This window comes from Bos indicus, chromosome 28, assembly GCF_029378745.1.
Source record: "Bos indicus isolate NIAB-ARS_2022 breed Sahiwal x Tharparkar chromosome 28, NIAB-ARS_B.indTharparkar_mat_pri_1.0, whole genome shotgun sequence".
NCBI classification, from domain to species: domain Eukaryota; kingdom Metazoa; phylum Chordata; class Mammalia; order Artiodactyla; family Bovidae; genus Bos; species Bos indicus.
In genome coordinates, this window is record NC_091787.1 from 43,651,328 (window position 1) to 43,665,889 (window position 14,562).

General features: G+C 52.7%; 1 protein-coding gene across 1 annotated transcript in view; it reads right to left on the reverse strand.

The window, feature by feature from the left end:
* Positions 1 to 7,227: 7,227 nt before the first annotated feature.
* The window catches only part of DRGX (dorsal root ganglia homeobox), a 33,613-nt gene continuing 26,278 nt past the window's right edge, over positions 7,228 to 14,562 (reverse strand). Inside the window, exon 6 of the mRNA XM_019953724.2 lies at positions 7,228 to 9,523. Coding sequence (XP_019809283.1) covers positions 9,258 to 9,523 — 266 coding nt within the window. The 3' untranslated portion in view covers positions 7,228 to 9,257. The remainder of the gene's footprint in view (positions 9,524 to 14,562) is intronic.

Consider the following 14,562-nt stretch of genomic DNA (forward strand, 5'->3'; position numbering starts at 1 on the left):
TCAAAAGCATCAATTCTTCAGCACTCAGCCTTCTTCACAGTCCAACTCTCACATCCATACATGACCACAGGAAAAACCATAGCCTTGACTAGACAAACCTTTGTTGGCAAAGTAATGTCTCTGCTTTTGAATATGCTATCTAGGTTGGTCATAACTTTCCTTCCAAGGAGTAAGCATCTTTTAATTTCATAGCTGCAGTCACCATCTGCAGTGATTTTGGAGCTCCCCAAAATAAAGTCTGACACTGTTTCCACTGTTTCCCCCTCTATTTCCCATGAAGTGATGGGACCAGATGCCATGATCTTCGTTTTCTGAATGTTGAGCTTTAAGCCAACTTTTTCACTCTCCACTTTCACTTTCATCAAGAGGCTTTTTAGTTCCTCTTCACTTTCTGCCATAAGGGTGGTGTCATCTGCATATCTGAGGTTATTGATATTTCTCCCAGCAATCTTGATTCCAGCTTGTGCTTCTTCCAGTCCAGCGTTTTTCCTGATGTACTCTGCATATAAGTTAAATAAGCAGGGTGACAATATACAGCCTTGACGTACTCCTTTTCCTATTTTGAACCAGTCTGTTGCTTCCTGACCAGCATACAGGTTTCTCAAGTTACGTTACATATAGTTAATGTTTGTTGTTTAGTAGTTAAGTCGCGTCCAACACTTTTGTGACCCCGTGGACTGTAGTCTGCCAGGCTCCTCTGTCCATGGGATTTCACAGGCAAGAAAACTGGAGTGGGTTGCCATTTCCTTCTTCAGAGGATTTTCCCGACCCAATAATAGAACCCAAGTCTCCTGCTTTGCCAGGAAGAGTCTTTACCGCTAAGCCATCAGAGAAACCCAGTTAATATTTACTTACTCCCTCTAGTTGGTGTTTTAAATCATGATGACTAGCACATCACGTTGAACTCTCAATTTTTAAAAAGCATATAGCCACTCTATGACCCAGATACAGAGCAGCGTGAAATGACAGGGAGCAGAGGTACAAGGGTGGGGGACAGACCGGTGGTTGCCAGGTTAGGGTGAGGGAGTCTCTTAGGGGCGATGGTGAGTTCTGAATCCTGATTGTAGGAGATGTTTACACAAAAATATACATGTGATAAAATGCCATATCCTTCCCCATAAAAAGTCAGCATATGTAGAAACAAGTAAAACCCAAATCAGGTCTGTATTTCCGAGTACTATCAGAGTGTCAGTGTCCTGGCTTTGACCTTTGTACTAGGGTTATGTCAACATTTTCTCTGGCGGAAGCGGTGACAGGAACGAGAAAGGTCTGTGCTGTGTTTGCAACATGCGTGTGAGTCTAAAATTATTTAATAATATAAAGATGTTTTATTTTTTCTCATGATTTTAAAACAATTTTTTTGGAGTATTGTTGCTTTACAATGTTGTATAATTTTCTGCTGTACAGCAAAGTGAGTCAGCCTTACATATCCCAATATCCCTCCTCTTGGATTCCCTTCCCACTTAGGTCGCCACAGAGCATTAGGTAGAGCTCCCTGTGCTATGCAGTAGGTTCTCATTAGCCATCTGTTTTACACAAAGTGGTACATACACATACGTATTTCAGTCCCAATCCCCCAGTTCATCCCACTCCCTCTGACCCGCCTTGGTGTCCATGAGTTTGTTCTCTACATCTGTGTCTCTGTTTCTACTTTGCAAACAGGTTCCATCGTAGGAAAAGAAAGGGGTTTTTTAAAAATTATGTATCCAGTATTTTGAGAATGGGTGGTATTTTGTAGCTGTCCAGAAACAGAGCCTACTTTGTAAGAGGTAAGGTGCAGCTGGACCTCTGTCCACAGGACCTCCACGTGACTCAGGCAGAAACAAGGCCCGTCTACACCACACGTGGGGTGTCCTGGTTCATTGTGCTCTTGTGTCCCTTGTCCCTTCCACCTAGAGGGCTTTCTCCCTCAGCCCAGAGGGCTGTTCCACCCTCTTTGTCATCCTTTTCTGGGAGAGCTCACAGCCCTCCTGGGCAGCAGTAACCCCCGTGTGCCAGGCACAGTGCCCCCACAGCTAAGCCCCATTGTCTCCATTGACAGATGAGGACACTGAGGCTTGGAGATGACGAGGGACTTGCCAAGGTCCCACAGACAGTGGGTGGATTCAAAGCTACCCCCTAGCTGGCCTCCTGTTCCCCCTACGGGCCACCTCAGCTGCAACCTGCAGACTGGCCTCTGGCAGCAGGTGCCAGGCAAGCCGATGGCGACAGGGTGCTAATTCAGGGATGAGGGCAGAGCAGCTGTTCTCTGAGTCCTGGTGGCCTGGGGCCACGCAGCTCTTATGCTCCCCGTTAGATAAAGTGCTCCACTTAGGAGAAGCTCTCTCCCGGCTACGGGGCCATTAGCTCGCTGACTCCTGGAAAAGCCGTTTGGCCGGCACTGACAGATGTGGCCATTACACAACCACTTAGCCTCTCCCTGCCCCATCCAGACCTTTGCAGGGGGAGGGGGCCTTGAAGCAGGCAAGGCCCAGGGGAGGGTCTGCAGGATTCACTTCCTGGCCACCCACCTCCTTTGCTGCTCTTAGGCTGCATTCTGCCCAGCCCACGCTGCTGCAGCAGGCGGTGGCTTCAGACAGCGCGGTTTCAATGTGCCGCAAAGGACCTTGTTATCCTGAGAGTTGTTCACAAACCGCCTTCACATGCACCATCTCCCTTGATCCTCACCAGAACCCTATGAAGTCAAAATTAGGATAATTACTTCCTCTGTGCAGTTAAGAAATGAGACACAGGAAAGTTAAACAGCTTGCCCAAGATCACCAAGCTAATAGAAGGCCTTGACCTCAGGCCTCTGATTCCCAGATCTGTGGTGCTTCATCCACCGCACACTGCCGTGATCCTGCGGGGGTGTTCCCACGGATGGGGAGCTCAAACAGCCTCAAAGCAGGGTCTCCAGCGCCAGGGGGTAGGACAAGGGTTCTGTCTGCCGAGCAGAGGCATCAGGCCAGAGTCGCAGCTTTGCCCCCTAGCAGCAACTTCCCCATTGGCAGAACCCGGGCAGCCCTTGCCCTGGAGGTCCCCTGGCTTGGGTCATTTACCTCCCACGCTCTCTGGACCTTTTGTTCAAGCTGGATGAGTGCCCCCACCACCCGCGTGGTACAGCCATTTGACAGCTGGCAAACCTCCTCTTCCCTCCAGCAGCACAAGCTTCTCTGCACAGAGGTTGCTGTGACATCTGGGGCCCCCAGCTGATCCAGACCAGGGCTCCACGGCCAGAGCCGCAGCCTCAGCACTGTCTGATAGCGCATCTGGGTCCCTGACCCTGCACAACAGCCAGGATGCACCCAGCAGAGTCAAGCAGCCAGTGACCGGTGGGAGGGGTCAGTGCCCACATCCAGAGGAAGAGCTCTAAAGAGCAATGGCCCATCTCCTGCACAGAGCAGGCTCAGAAAACAAGGAGCTTTGCTCTGCAGAGGCCGTCCTCCCAGCCCAGAGGCCCGAGAGCAGATGGCAGACAGTGGCAGCAAGAGAAGGCTCAGTCCTGAGGCCCAGCCTCCAGTGACCTCTCTGACAAAGTGCAAAGAGAACACCCTGGGGTGCTGGGTATGTATGCTCTTGGATGATGCTGCCCTCCACTAAGATGCCTTGTTTTGCCCTGAAGTGACTCAGAAAAAGGTGGCTTATAAATATCTGTCCAGGTAGGGTATAGAACTTTTCTCTAAAATATCCTTCCTGGTGGTTATGAGGATAGATCCTGGTTTATCCAAACCTGTCACCATGCCTCCTGCCACAGGACTAAGGGAGCATGTGGGCCTGGCTTGTTCAGGAGGACAGCTCCTGCAAGGGAAAAGATGCTGCTCTTCACACAGACAGAAGACCCCTGGGGCCTGATGCCCCACCAGCACTGAGCTCACTACCCACCTTAGACAGCACCAAGTAGTGCTGGGACCGTGACGTGAAAGTTGCTCAGTCGTATCCAACTCTTTGTGACCCCATGGACTGAGGCCCGCCAGGTTCCTCTGTCCATGGAATTCTCCAGGCAAGAATACTGGAGTGGGTTGCCATGCCCTTCTCATGGAGATATTCCCAACTCAGGGATGGAACCTGGGTCTCCTGCATTGCAGGCGGATTCTTTACCATCTATACTACCAGGGGGTCTAAATGCTGAATCAATTCTGAGCTTTATTATCATCAGGAGGGGGTTCTAGACAAGGACAGGCAGTGAGGATGGCTCAAGGGGACGCCTAGCATGTCACAGCCCCAGGATCCATGACTTTCTTGGGCACAGGGCTGGGCACACCTCCATCTTTATGTTTGTACACAAGTTCACCACCTAGGTGTTTAGCCAAGTCCCAGAGAAAATTCATCAAATGTTGGACTCTCTGGAGTCTGGCTATGCCCAGGAGTGGAGCCCAGAAATGGAGCTATCTTTTTTTTTTAAGAGTATTATAAGTCCTTTATGGTGCCTGTCTCTAAAGAGCATAAATATCCTCCTTGAGTTTAAAGTGTCTAAATGAGTTGGTTTTTTCACATCTGAGCCCTGCTCTACTGCTGGTGTGCTCTCCAAGGAGGGGGCATATTTCCAGTGTCCACCCAGATGGCATGTCCCAGGGCAAGGCCAGGACCACGACAATTGATATCTGATAAGACCAGAGGTGGACACCCAAGCCATTCTCTTTTCCTGTCCCCTAAACAACCCACACCTGACTCAGCACCCCAGCTCTTACTCCAGGCTCCCATTCAAGCTCTGGGATCCCAAGACCCAGATGGCAAGATACCAGGCTCTCAGCCATGGATGTGAGTCTGCAGAGGAGTTGGGGTTTGCCACCCCCGCTTCCTAGGAAAATCACGTGAGCTGTGGGAGAGTATGACCTCTAGGAGAAGGCACATCCTCAGGCTCTGAGAGCCAACCAACCCTGTTTCCTTCTTGAGAATATGAGGTTTTTACCCCCAAAAGGTCTTCCAACCCTTGATATGCGTGGGGCTCGGTCGAAGAAGAACTAGTGTTTACATTGCACTTCCTCTGCGCCAGGCAGCACTTAGCAGTCGATTCATGTAAACTTCAAAGAACCCTGTGAAGCTGGTACCATAATTTTTCCCACTTTACAGAGAGAACCAAAGCACAGAGAGGCTAAGGGACTTGTTTAGAGTCACACGGTCAGTAAGAGCTGGGATTCTGAACAGGTAAAACAAGCTCTTAACCACTTCAGTCAGGTTCTGAACTCACCAGAGCTCCACTATTCCTGGTGAAGCCAGGAAACAAGAAGAGAGAGTGCGGCTCTGTGATGCGGAGTGGGGGGCCCCCTAGGTGCTCCTCTCCCAGTGGCTCCAGACACCATCAGCAGCCCCAATCCCTGCTGGGCGGGCCCTCTCCCAGTGGCTCCAGGCACCATCAGCGGCCCCAATCCCTGCTGGGCGGGCCCTCTCCCAGTGGCTCCAGGCACCATCAGCGGCCCCAATCCCTGCTGGGCGGGCCCTCTCCCAGTGGCTCCAGGCACCATCAGCGGCCCCAATCCCTGCTGGGCGGGCCCTCTCCCAGTGGCTCCAGGCACCATCAGCGGCCCCAATCCCTGCTGGGCGGGCCCTCTCCCAGTGGCTCCAGGCACCATCAGCAGCCCAGTCCCTGCTGGGCGGGCGGGCCCTTGGAAAGGTAGACACGATGCAAGGGCCAAGTGTGCTAGCCAAGGGGCAGATAAAATGGGTTCAGGCTGACCTCTGCCCTGCGAGACTGGACCCAGGAGAGGGAGAAGCTGGGGTGGCATCTCCTCCCCTCCACAGGCCATCCCCACCTGGACACAGTCCATAGATGGTGAAAAACGCAAAGTAGTTACCCCAACTCTCCGCCTGTCACCTGCTTCCCTGATGGCTCAGAAGGTAAAGAATCCACCTGCAATGCAGGAGACGTGGGCTCAATCCCTGGCTTGGGAAGATCCCCTGGAGAAGAGAACAGCTACCCACTCTAGTATTCTGGCCTGGAGAATTCCATGAACTCTATAGTCCATGGGGTTGCAAAGAGTTGGACACGAATGAGCAACTTTCACTTCACTCACTCACTCCACCTGTCCAACTGGCCCTCATTACACCTCCATTGTCCTCTTGGGATCCAAAGACTGAACCCAGTTATTCTCATGAACCCATGTATTCAGCCCTCTCTGGGTGACAGGCAATGAGGCCAAGCTCTCCCTCTTCCCACTGAAGGCTACCATCCATGCAGCTTTGGAGAAGTTGCCCAAACTTGCTCTGCCTCAGTTTCCCTATCTATGAAATGGAGTAGTAATGTTTACCTTGTGAGTTGTGAGATTAAATGAACTAACCTCTGTAACGTTCCCAGACAATGAAAGGGTGGCAGAGTCTTAATAAAGGGAATTATTTATTAAGGGAGATCCTTCTACCCAACTGAGAGACCAAACACTGGGTATTCCTAATCAAGCACTAAATCTGAGAGATGGAGAAGGGAGCCCTGAGTTCCATAGGAGCCAATGTCGTATGCCCAGGCCACCTACCTCCGATTCCTTGTCACCCTCACTGGTGCTCAGGTGCCCACAGGTCATCACCCCCAACAAGACTGGGCCACTGACCCCATCATGCCTCCAGATTCCTTTCCCATAACCCAGAGAGCATTGAGGAAAACGCTTCCGAAGGCTTCAACCAACAGAGGGATACTAATAATTAATCAGTCACTCAACCCCAGGGGCTGCACCTCCTTCCCAGCTTGAGCCCAGCTTCCTTTCTAGAGTGACATTATGAAACCCTGCAGATGGGACAGCCTACAGGGGTTCCAGTGTTCCTGGGTGGCTTAGCGGTGAAGAACCCATTTGCAGTGCAGACCCGCTCCAGCAGGGTGCTCTTGCCTGGAAAACTCCATGGACCGAGGAGTCTGGCGGCCACAGAACACGGGGTCGTAAGAGTCGAACACAGCTTGGTGACTAGACAGCAGCAGGGACTCCGTCAACGGCTGCCCTCACTGCTTCAGAGGGCAGTTCTCACCAGGGAGGGCCAGCGAGGGCGTCCAGTGAGGCCGTGTCCGTCCAACCACCCCTCCGTCTGTCCCAGGACACAAGAGCTGACTCCTACGTGCGCCAGAACCGGGGAGGTTCTGGCCTATACAGAGGCCTGTCTTGTCCCAGAATCTGCTAAAAGTTTCCAGAGCCGAGGCCTCTAAGCCCTCCCCTGGAAGCTCCGGAAGGACTCCATTTGCAAGCTGGCCCAAGTGGAGAAGCTCGCCTGCCCGGGCCTGCGGCCGGGGAGGCTAGGGGAAACAAAGAGAGAACCTGAGCTCTTTGTATCTTTCTTTTTAACTCTTCTAAATTTATTCAGGTATTTAAACAAACAGAAACTACAGCATGCAAGGTGATTTTCCCCTTTGTACAACAGAACTAAGTACTCCATATCTCTGCAGAGGCTTGCTGCTTTTTTTTCCCCTTTCTTTCAGTAATATCAGGCAGACTTTTCGATGTTATCCAGTTTTGCACAGTCACTAGAGTGTCGCATCATGAATTATTAAATCAGTGCTTCGTGGTAATACATAATTTCTTATCAATTATTCATGCTAATGTGTGTGTAGTTTACTTAATTGTGTTATTGACGATCAAAAGTAATTTCCTGAAAGTCCTCAAGGACACAAAATTTAATCAGCGTAACTACTTTTCAGATGCGATGCTGTTAAGAATTCTTAATTTGCTCAACAGTTCACTTATTTATGTTGCTTTCTGGAGGAAATACGAGTTTAATCAAACAATTAGATTGAAGAGTTAGTGTACATAAGGGCTTGAGCTTACATCGTTCAACGGAACATTCGTAATTACAGAGAAACGGAAGCGACTTTGCCGCTTTTTGGCAAATCGTTTCATCTTTGTACTCAACAAGCAGAATACAGCAGGAAGGACTTGATTTTTTTTTTTAAGGAGACAGTGTATTTTATCAAACGCTTTGTGGTAATCAGAGAACGAGGCACAATACATTAAGGGTGTTATTTGGGGGGCTTCTGGAAGGGAAGGTAAAAAGGGGGGCAGGGTGATCTGAAGCTAGAACCTTTGATTATAATAACCGAAAGGAAAACAATCATAAAAGCAATAACGGTTTGCATGGAAACACCATGAGCAAGCCATCAGAGACTGCAACCTTTCTGGGAACAGATATCCCTGCCAGGGAGCGACAGGACCCACGTATTGCACATTTCCCCTGTGATCTCTTCAAGTTCACTGTCCACACAAGAAAAAACAGACACGCCCAACCGAAATGGAAACTTCTAGGAGATCTGGCCCTTTGGAATTAATTCTCTGCACACCGAAAGGGAGCCCTCTTCCCCGTGCTCCACTTCTGCACATACGCCATTCTTGTTTCCTACTTCTTTTCCCTTCCATTTAAAAAAAAAAAAAAAAGAAGAAACAGCTAGGGAGCCCCTTCCACGTGCCAGAGACCTGCAGACAGGAAGTTCATCCAGACGCGCACTTTTCAGAGGCATTCCCAGGGGTTCATCCTCCTCTGAGGACTCAGTGTCTCCTGGACCAGAGCACTGCTTTCCAGATGGTCAGCGTCCCACCAACCTAGAGATCCAGTCCAGAGAGGCAGGGGCTGCAGGCGGGTGCTGCTGTTACGGGGCCCACACTTGCTCTGGGGCTTCAGCGTCAAGGTGGCAGCGCCAGTTCTTGGAGCTGACGGCCCGTGTGGTTGGCCAGCAGTGCCCAGTGGCAGAGCTACCACGTCCCCCTGGGGACAGGCTCTGTCCTGCTGGCACCTCCCTACTCCACAGCTTCTTACCTTCCAACCCAACCACGCCCACAGCCAGCATGGGAGAGAGGGCACTGCTGCTCGTCTTGCTGGAAGGGACAGAGCTGGCTGGGATCTCAGCAATTGCCTGGCTCTTAATGTCAGGCGGACAGTCCCATTTCATAACATAAGACTGAGCCCTGGGCATCTCTCAAAGATGACCCATGCCACAGTTCTCTGGGTTGATAAGACCTCCAAAGGCGGTCCAGGAGAGGGACAGGTAAGTGAAGGGTGAAAAACTCGCCTTCTCTCCAGACTTCTGGGCTGAGATGGAAATCCCAGGGGTCTCACCACAGAGCAGACTCTGGTGCCCATGAGTACCGTCGGGGCCTGACACCAGAGAAGCCAGGACAGAGCAGCCCCACTGGGGGGACTCCAGAGGCACTCTCCATTCACTGGGGGAGCTGTGGTGCTTGCTTCCTTTCCTGAGTCTGTGAGGAGGCCCAGGGCAGCAGGCTTCTTCCTCGCTCTTTGGAGAGTTTTCCGTGGGGGCCGAGGCTGGGAGAAGCAAGGGGGGAGGGCACGGCGGGCTTGGCCACTCGGGCCCCTCATACGCTCTTCTCGCGCTCACTCTGTTCCTTGCTGGGAGGGGTCTTGTCCTGGCTGCCGTCCGGGGGTGCCGGCTTGGCCACGGGGCTGGGGCTGCTGCTGGTGGACGGCAGGAGGTTGGCCGACTGCAGGACAGCCTCCGAGTGCTCACGAGCCTTCATGCGCAGGGCGGCCACGCTGGCCGTGCGGTTCGTCTGGCAGCCGTAGGTGGGGAGGAAGGAAAGTCCCATGGGGTCGGGGACACAGCACGAGCACAGAGGGCCCCCTGGAAGAAGGAAAAACAACAGGCTGCCATCACTGTCCACATTCCAGTCTCTCAGACTTAGGGTTGGGGTCAAGGGGTTGATTGATGCTGTTTATTTCCAAACACTTTAGGGAGAGCTGACAAGACCTCGGGATTGATAGGACAAAGGATTACTACCAGAGCATCAGGGAGAACCGACCAGCCTTGGTTCCCTTACCAACAGGTTGTGTGGCCTTAGACTAGTATCTTGACTTCTCTGAGCCTGGGCTTTTCCTTCTATGAAATGAAACGATCCCCACCTCACAGGATCATTATGAGGATCCAATGAAGTAATGCCACACGCTCCAAACTATGTGCCGAAGCATCCCCAAGGACTCACAAGGGCCCTGCAAGGATGTTTAAATTTTCAAGGGCAGGCGGAAGCCAGCCACATCTATCAGATGCCACGCCAGCTGCCACACGAGGCAGCCCACGGCTTCAGCAGGAGACCTCGCTGCACTCCTTTCAAGGATGTCATATTTCTGTGAAGCCAGATTTTGCAAACACCACACAAATAATCCACACAGAACAGAAAATGAGGAGCAATGCCATCCAATGTGATTCCAACTTTAGAGAAATCATGCAGAGCTCACTGATGTGCTTCCCATTAGAAAATAATGGTAGCTCTTTAAGAAGAAAAGAAAACTATTATTTTTCGTTCAATACATGTGTTATTTTCAAATGACTACTAAGCTTTTGGGACAGAAACACTTACTGAGTTGCTTGGACCTAACCATCTAATGAACAGAACTGCAGGTATTTTTTATAGCCCAAGAGAGACATGAAACATTAACCTGAGGTTCAAGGGACACTCAGGGCACCGTGAACTAAAGTTTGAGAAGTTCTGAAGGTCTTGGTTGGGAAAGGACTCAGTACAGGTTCAGTGTGTGGAAGGGGGCTTTGGAACAATGGTCTGTCTCCAAGGCTGCCGGCCAGCACTGCATGAAGCTCTCCGGGGCCAGGGCTGAGAGGAGACCTTTCCTTTCATGGGTCACCCTCGACTGTGCACTTAACCAGTGGCTGTCTCACGGGCGCCTGGCACTGTTCTGAGCCCTAATGACCGCTCAGCAGGAATAAGGCAGCAAGAGCACCGGATCATGGAGCACAGTTCCAGGGGAGAGGCACAGTGTAGTCCAGGCACGCTTCATGTGAAGGCAGACAGTGGCGAGCGCTATTTAAAAAGTGAATGGAGTGTGATGCTTGGTAGACAGCTGAGTGCAATGTCAAAGAAACAGGGACAGGAACACCCAGGAGAGAACATGACAGCTAGGGAGAAGACCAGAGCAGTGGCACTGAAGTGGGGACAGAAGTCACCTGCAGCAGGCATTCAGGTGACCAAAGCCAGGGCTGCAAGGGAGGACGACCGCCAAGGAGCCAAGGAGCCACCAGGACCAGGCAGGACGCAGGGAGAGGAAGCTTCAGCAGACTTGAGTCAAGTGTCTGGAGCGTAACTTCCTTGAGGAGAGGATGGGGAGGCTGCTGTGATGATGGGGTCCCAGCTGATGGCACTCTTAGCTCAAGGTGGCCAGAGGGGAGATGGTGAGAGATGGCCAGATTCTGGATTTATGCTCAAGGTGAGCGCCTATACACATTGCTCACAGACTGTAGGTGGAGGGTGATGGAAAAGAGAATTCACAGATAACACCTGGGTTTGAATGAATGAACGGAGGTGCCATTTCCAAGATGGGGACCAACAGAGAGAAAGGGGTGTGTGTGTGTGTGTGTGTGTGTGTGTGGAGGAGGACATGGAGAGGCTAGCCATGGAATCCTGAGGTCCTAATGACCATCCAAGCTCTGCAAACAGAGCTGAACCATGCTGGCACCCCTACAAGGGCAGGCGTGGGGGCAGGAGACACACAGACCTGCCTCCAGACTGGGTGGGTGGACTCAGCTGCTGGCCTGACGTGATTTGAGAGATTTCCTGAGCCTGTGGACAGGTCAAATGGCGCCCCCCACCCACCACAGCCTCTGCCCCAGCCAGTCTGGGCCAGCTCCAGAGACTATCCCACCAGGGGAGCAGGAGATGGGAGTCAGTGCCTGTCCCTGAGGCCTGAGCCCAGGAGCAGGCAGCAAAGCCAGCCCTTCTAGGTTCCACCCACCCCTTGGCTCTTCTGAAAGTGCTCAGCAGCTTTGGAGGGAGCAGCATTGCAAACAGGGAGTAGTTTTGGACCAAAATCCACATCTGTTGAATGAATCGGAATTCCCCCTGTGGTCTTCAAGACCCTGAGTGCTGGGGCCCCCAGTGCCCTCTCCTCGTGCTTGTCATGCGCTACCCAAGCTTCCTTTCGGATGTTCAAACCACCATCACACTGAAGCCCTGCACAGGAGCTGTGCTCACGGGAGCAGGCCCTGTACGTACCAGCACCGCAGCTCTCAGCACATTGTGACTTTGTGCACCTCGGCTTTGGAGCACTCCTAGGCAGTGGGCTCTATCCCCTTTTGCAGATGAGGAAACTGAGGTGGAATAACAAGCGGCAGAGCTGGACCTCACACTAAGTCGCTCAGTCGTGTCCGACCCTGTGGGACCCCGTAGACGGCAGCCCACCAGGCTCCCCCGTCCCTGGGATTCTCCAGGCAAGAGCACTGGAGTGGGTTGCCATTTCCTTCTCCAATGCATGAAAGTGAAAAGTGAAAGTGAAGTCGCTCAGTCGTGCCCGACTCTTAGCGACCCCATGGACTGCAGCCCCCCAGGCTCCCCGTCCCTGGGGTTCTCCAGGCAAGAGCACTGGAGTGGGCGCCATCGCCTTCTCCACTAGGCAGAGGACTGGTGCCTTAACAACCATGTCCCTCTGTCTGGAGAGAGGACACACTCCTTCCCCTGTCTTGGACCCTTCATCGGGTTCTGCCTGGGAGTGAAGAGACCTTTCCTCTGACTCGGGGTTCTTGTCTCTTTTTAGGGCTCCATTTGACCGTCGTGGCCTCAGGGAGCCCCTCGGGACCTCCCGTCCAAAGCAGGTTCCCGGGTTATACTCTCCGTCAGAGCCTCGTGCTCTGTCTTCACGGCACCGGCCACAAACAGCAGGTGGGTCACTAATGGTTTGGGACTGGCTTGTGGTCTGTCTGCCCCATACACCCCCAAGGGGGCCTCAATCACTACTCTGTCCCCAGCCCTCAGCACAGCACCGGAACGGGCCAGGCCTTGAGAAATAGCTGTGGCAGGCAGAAGGGAGACAGGCAGGGCCACCAGGCCTGGCACCCGCTTGCGGGATCAGCCTTCAGGAGGCAGCCTCAGCAGCATCAACCATGCCCGCAGCTGGGGCATGCCCAACCTCCTTTCCCAGGGACAGGCTTCCCTGTACTGGAGTCAGGCTTCTTTCTCTCCCCAGAAGCACATTTGGGCATCTTTCTCTTCCTCTCCAAGCCCGCTCAGAAGGAAAAGGAAACTCACCCTTACAGCGCCCACTGTGGCCCCTTGTCATCATTCTGGCCGCCCTGAGCGGAGGGCATCATTCAGCCCCACGTTCCAAGTTAGGAAACAAGGCTCCAGGAATTGCCCAGGTCCACACAGTTTATTACAGAAGGGGGCCTTCTCCTGCAGGTCGTCCCCTTCTCCTCGACTATGCTGCTGCTGCTGCTGCTGCTGCTGCTAAGTCGCTTCAGTCGTGTCCGACTCTGTGCGACCCCATAGACGCCAGCCCACTAGGCTCCGCCGTCCCTGGGATTCTCCAGGCAAGAACACTGGAGTGGGTGGCCATTTCCTTCTCGAGTGTGATAGGAGGTTAAAATGCAGCCGTCACTTCCTGCCTCAATTTTGATGGAGGGGCTGATGCGGCAGGCAGCAGATGGCAAGACGAGCGTGAGCGGATCACAAGCGCCCAGTTTACACACAGAACTCTGAGATCCCATTCCACAACTGCACCCCCAGCTGGCTTTCGCCTGGTCGCATTTCCAGCGACAGCAGGAAGCAAACAAAAAGTTAAAGGGTTCAAATTCCACATCCTGCTGGTTCTGCTTCTCCCAGCGTGCTCACAGGCAGCCACGCACTGACAGCAGTCTTGGCCTCAGTGAGACCGGGGGTCGAGATCTTGGGCTGGAACAGTGCCTGTGCCCTGAGCCCAGGGGCCACACCAAAGGCCAGGACTCACCCAGCAGGGGAGGTCTTCCTCCCCTCCAAATCCCTCCAGGGGGGAGCCAAGCAGGAAGAGAACAGAAGATGAGCACAGTGAACCCTCTCAGCAGTGGAAATACTGATGATTTTCCTTTCTGTGCCTGCTTAGAACATTTCTCATTTTTCTACAATACCTGTGCATTTCTTTTAAACACATAAGTTTGATTTTAAATTAATGTTCAAAAGAAGGAAGACTGATACTAGACCCCCACCCTCAGCACATTTGGGGAGGGGCCACGAGGGGCTGGGGGTCTGAGGGCAGCTTGACTGGGGCTGTAGGCTGCGGGGGACCCTCAAGAGGCCACAGTCCCCAGAGCCAGGCCTGGGCAGCCAACCCCATGTCAGACAAGCCCCAGAGGGGCAGGCTCAGCATATGTGTCTCGGGCTGGTTCTCGTCCCCAGCAAGGCCTTACTCTGATATGACACCAGAGAGGGCGTTGATCAGGCTATGACTCGGTGAAGAGCTCATCACCTGCGAGATGAAGAAGTGCCACTTGGACAAGACACAGCCTCCTGGATCCGCAGCCTACGCCTGCTGGTTCACGCCTGCAACAGGCAAGTCCCCACGAAAGTCACTGATAACTACGTTCCTGGCCCACAAAACCCAGATTCAGAGGTGGAAGATACAAGTTAGTTCATGGAATGGAGGGAGGGACAGAGTCTATGCGGCTTGCCCCCTTCACCCCGACACTAGACATGGGGAAACTGAGGACCGGATGAACCCAACAACTCTGGGAGACTCTGCTTATAAACGCTAAGGGCTATGCGTACAGCCTTTTTTTAAAAAAAGGAAATTCCAACCTAGGCGACAACATGGATGAACCTCGAGGACATTATATTAAGGGAACTAGGACGGTCAGAAGAAACACAAATTCTGTTCGATTCCACTTGTATGAGGTACCCAGTAGAGTCA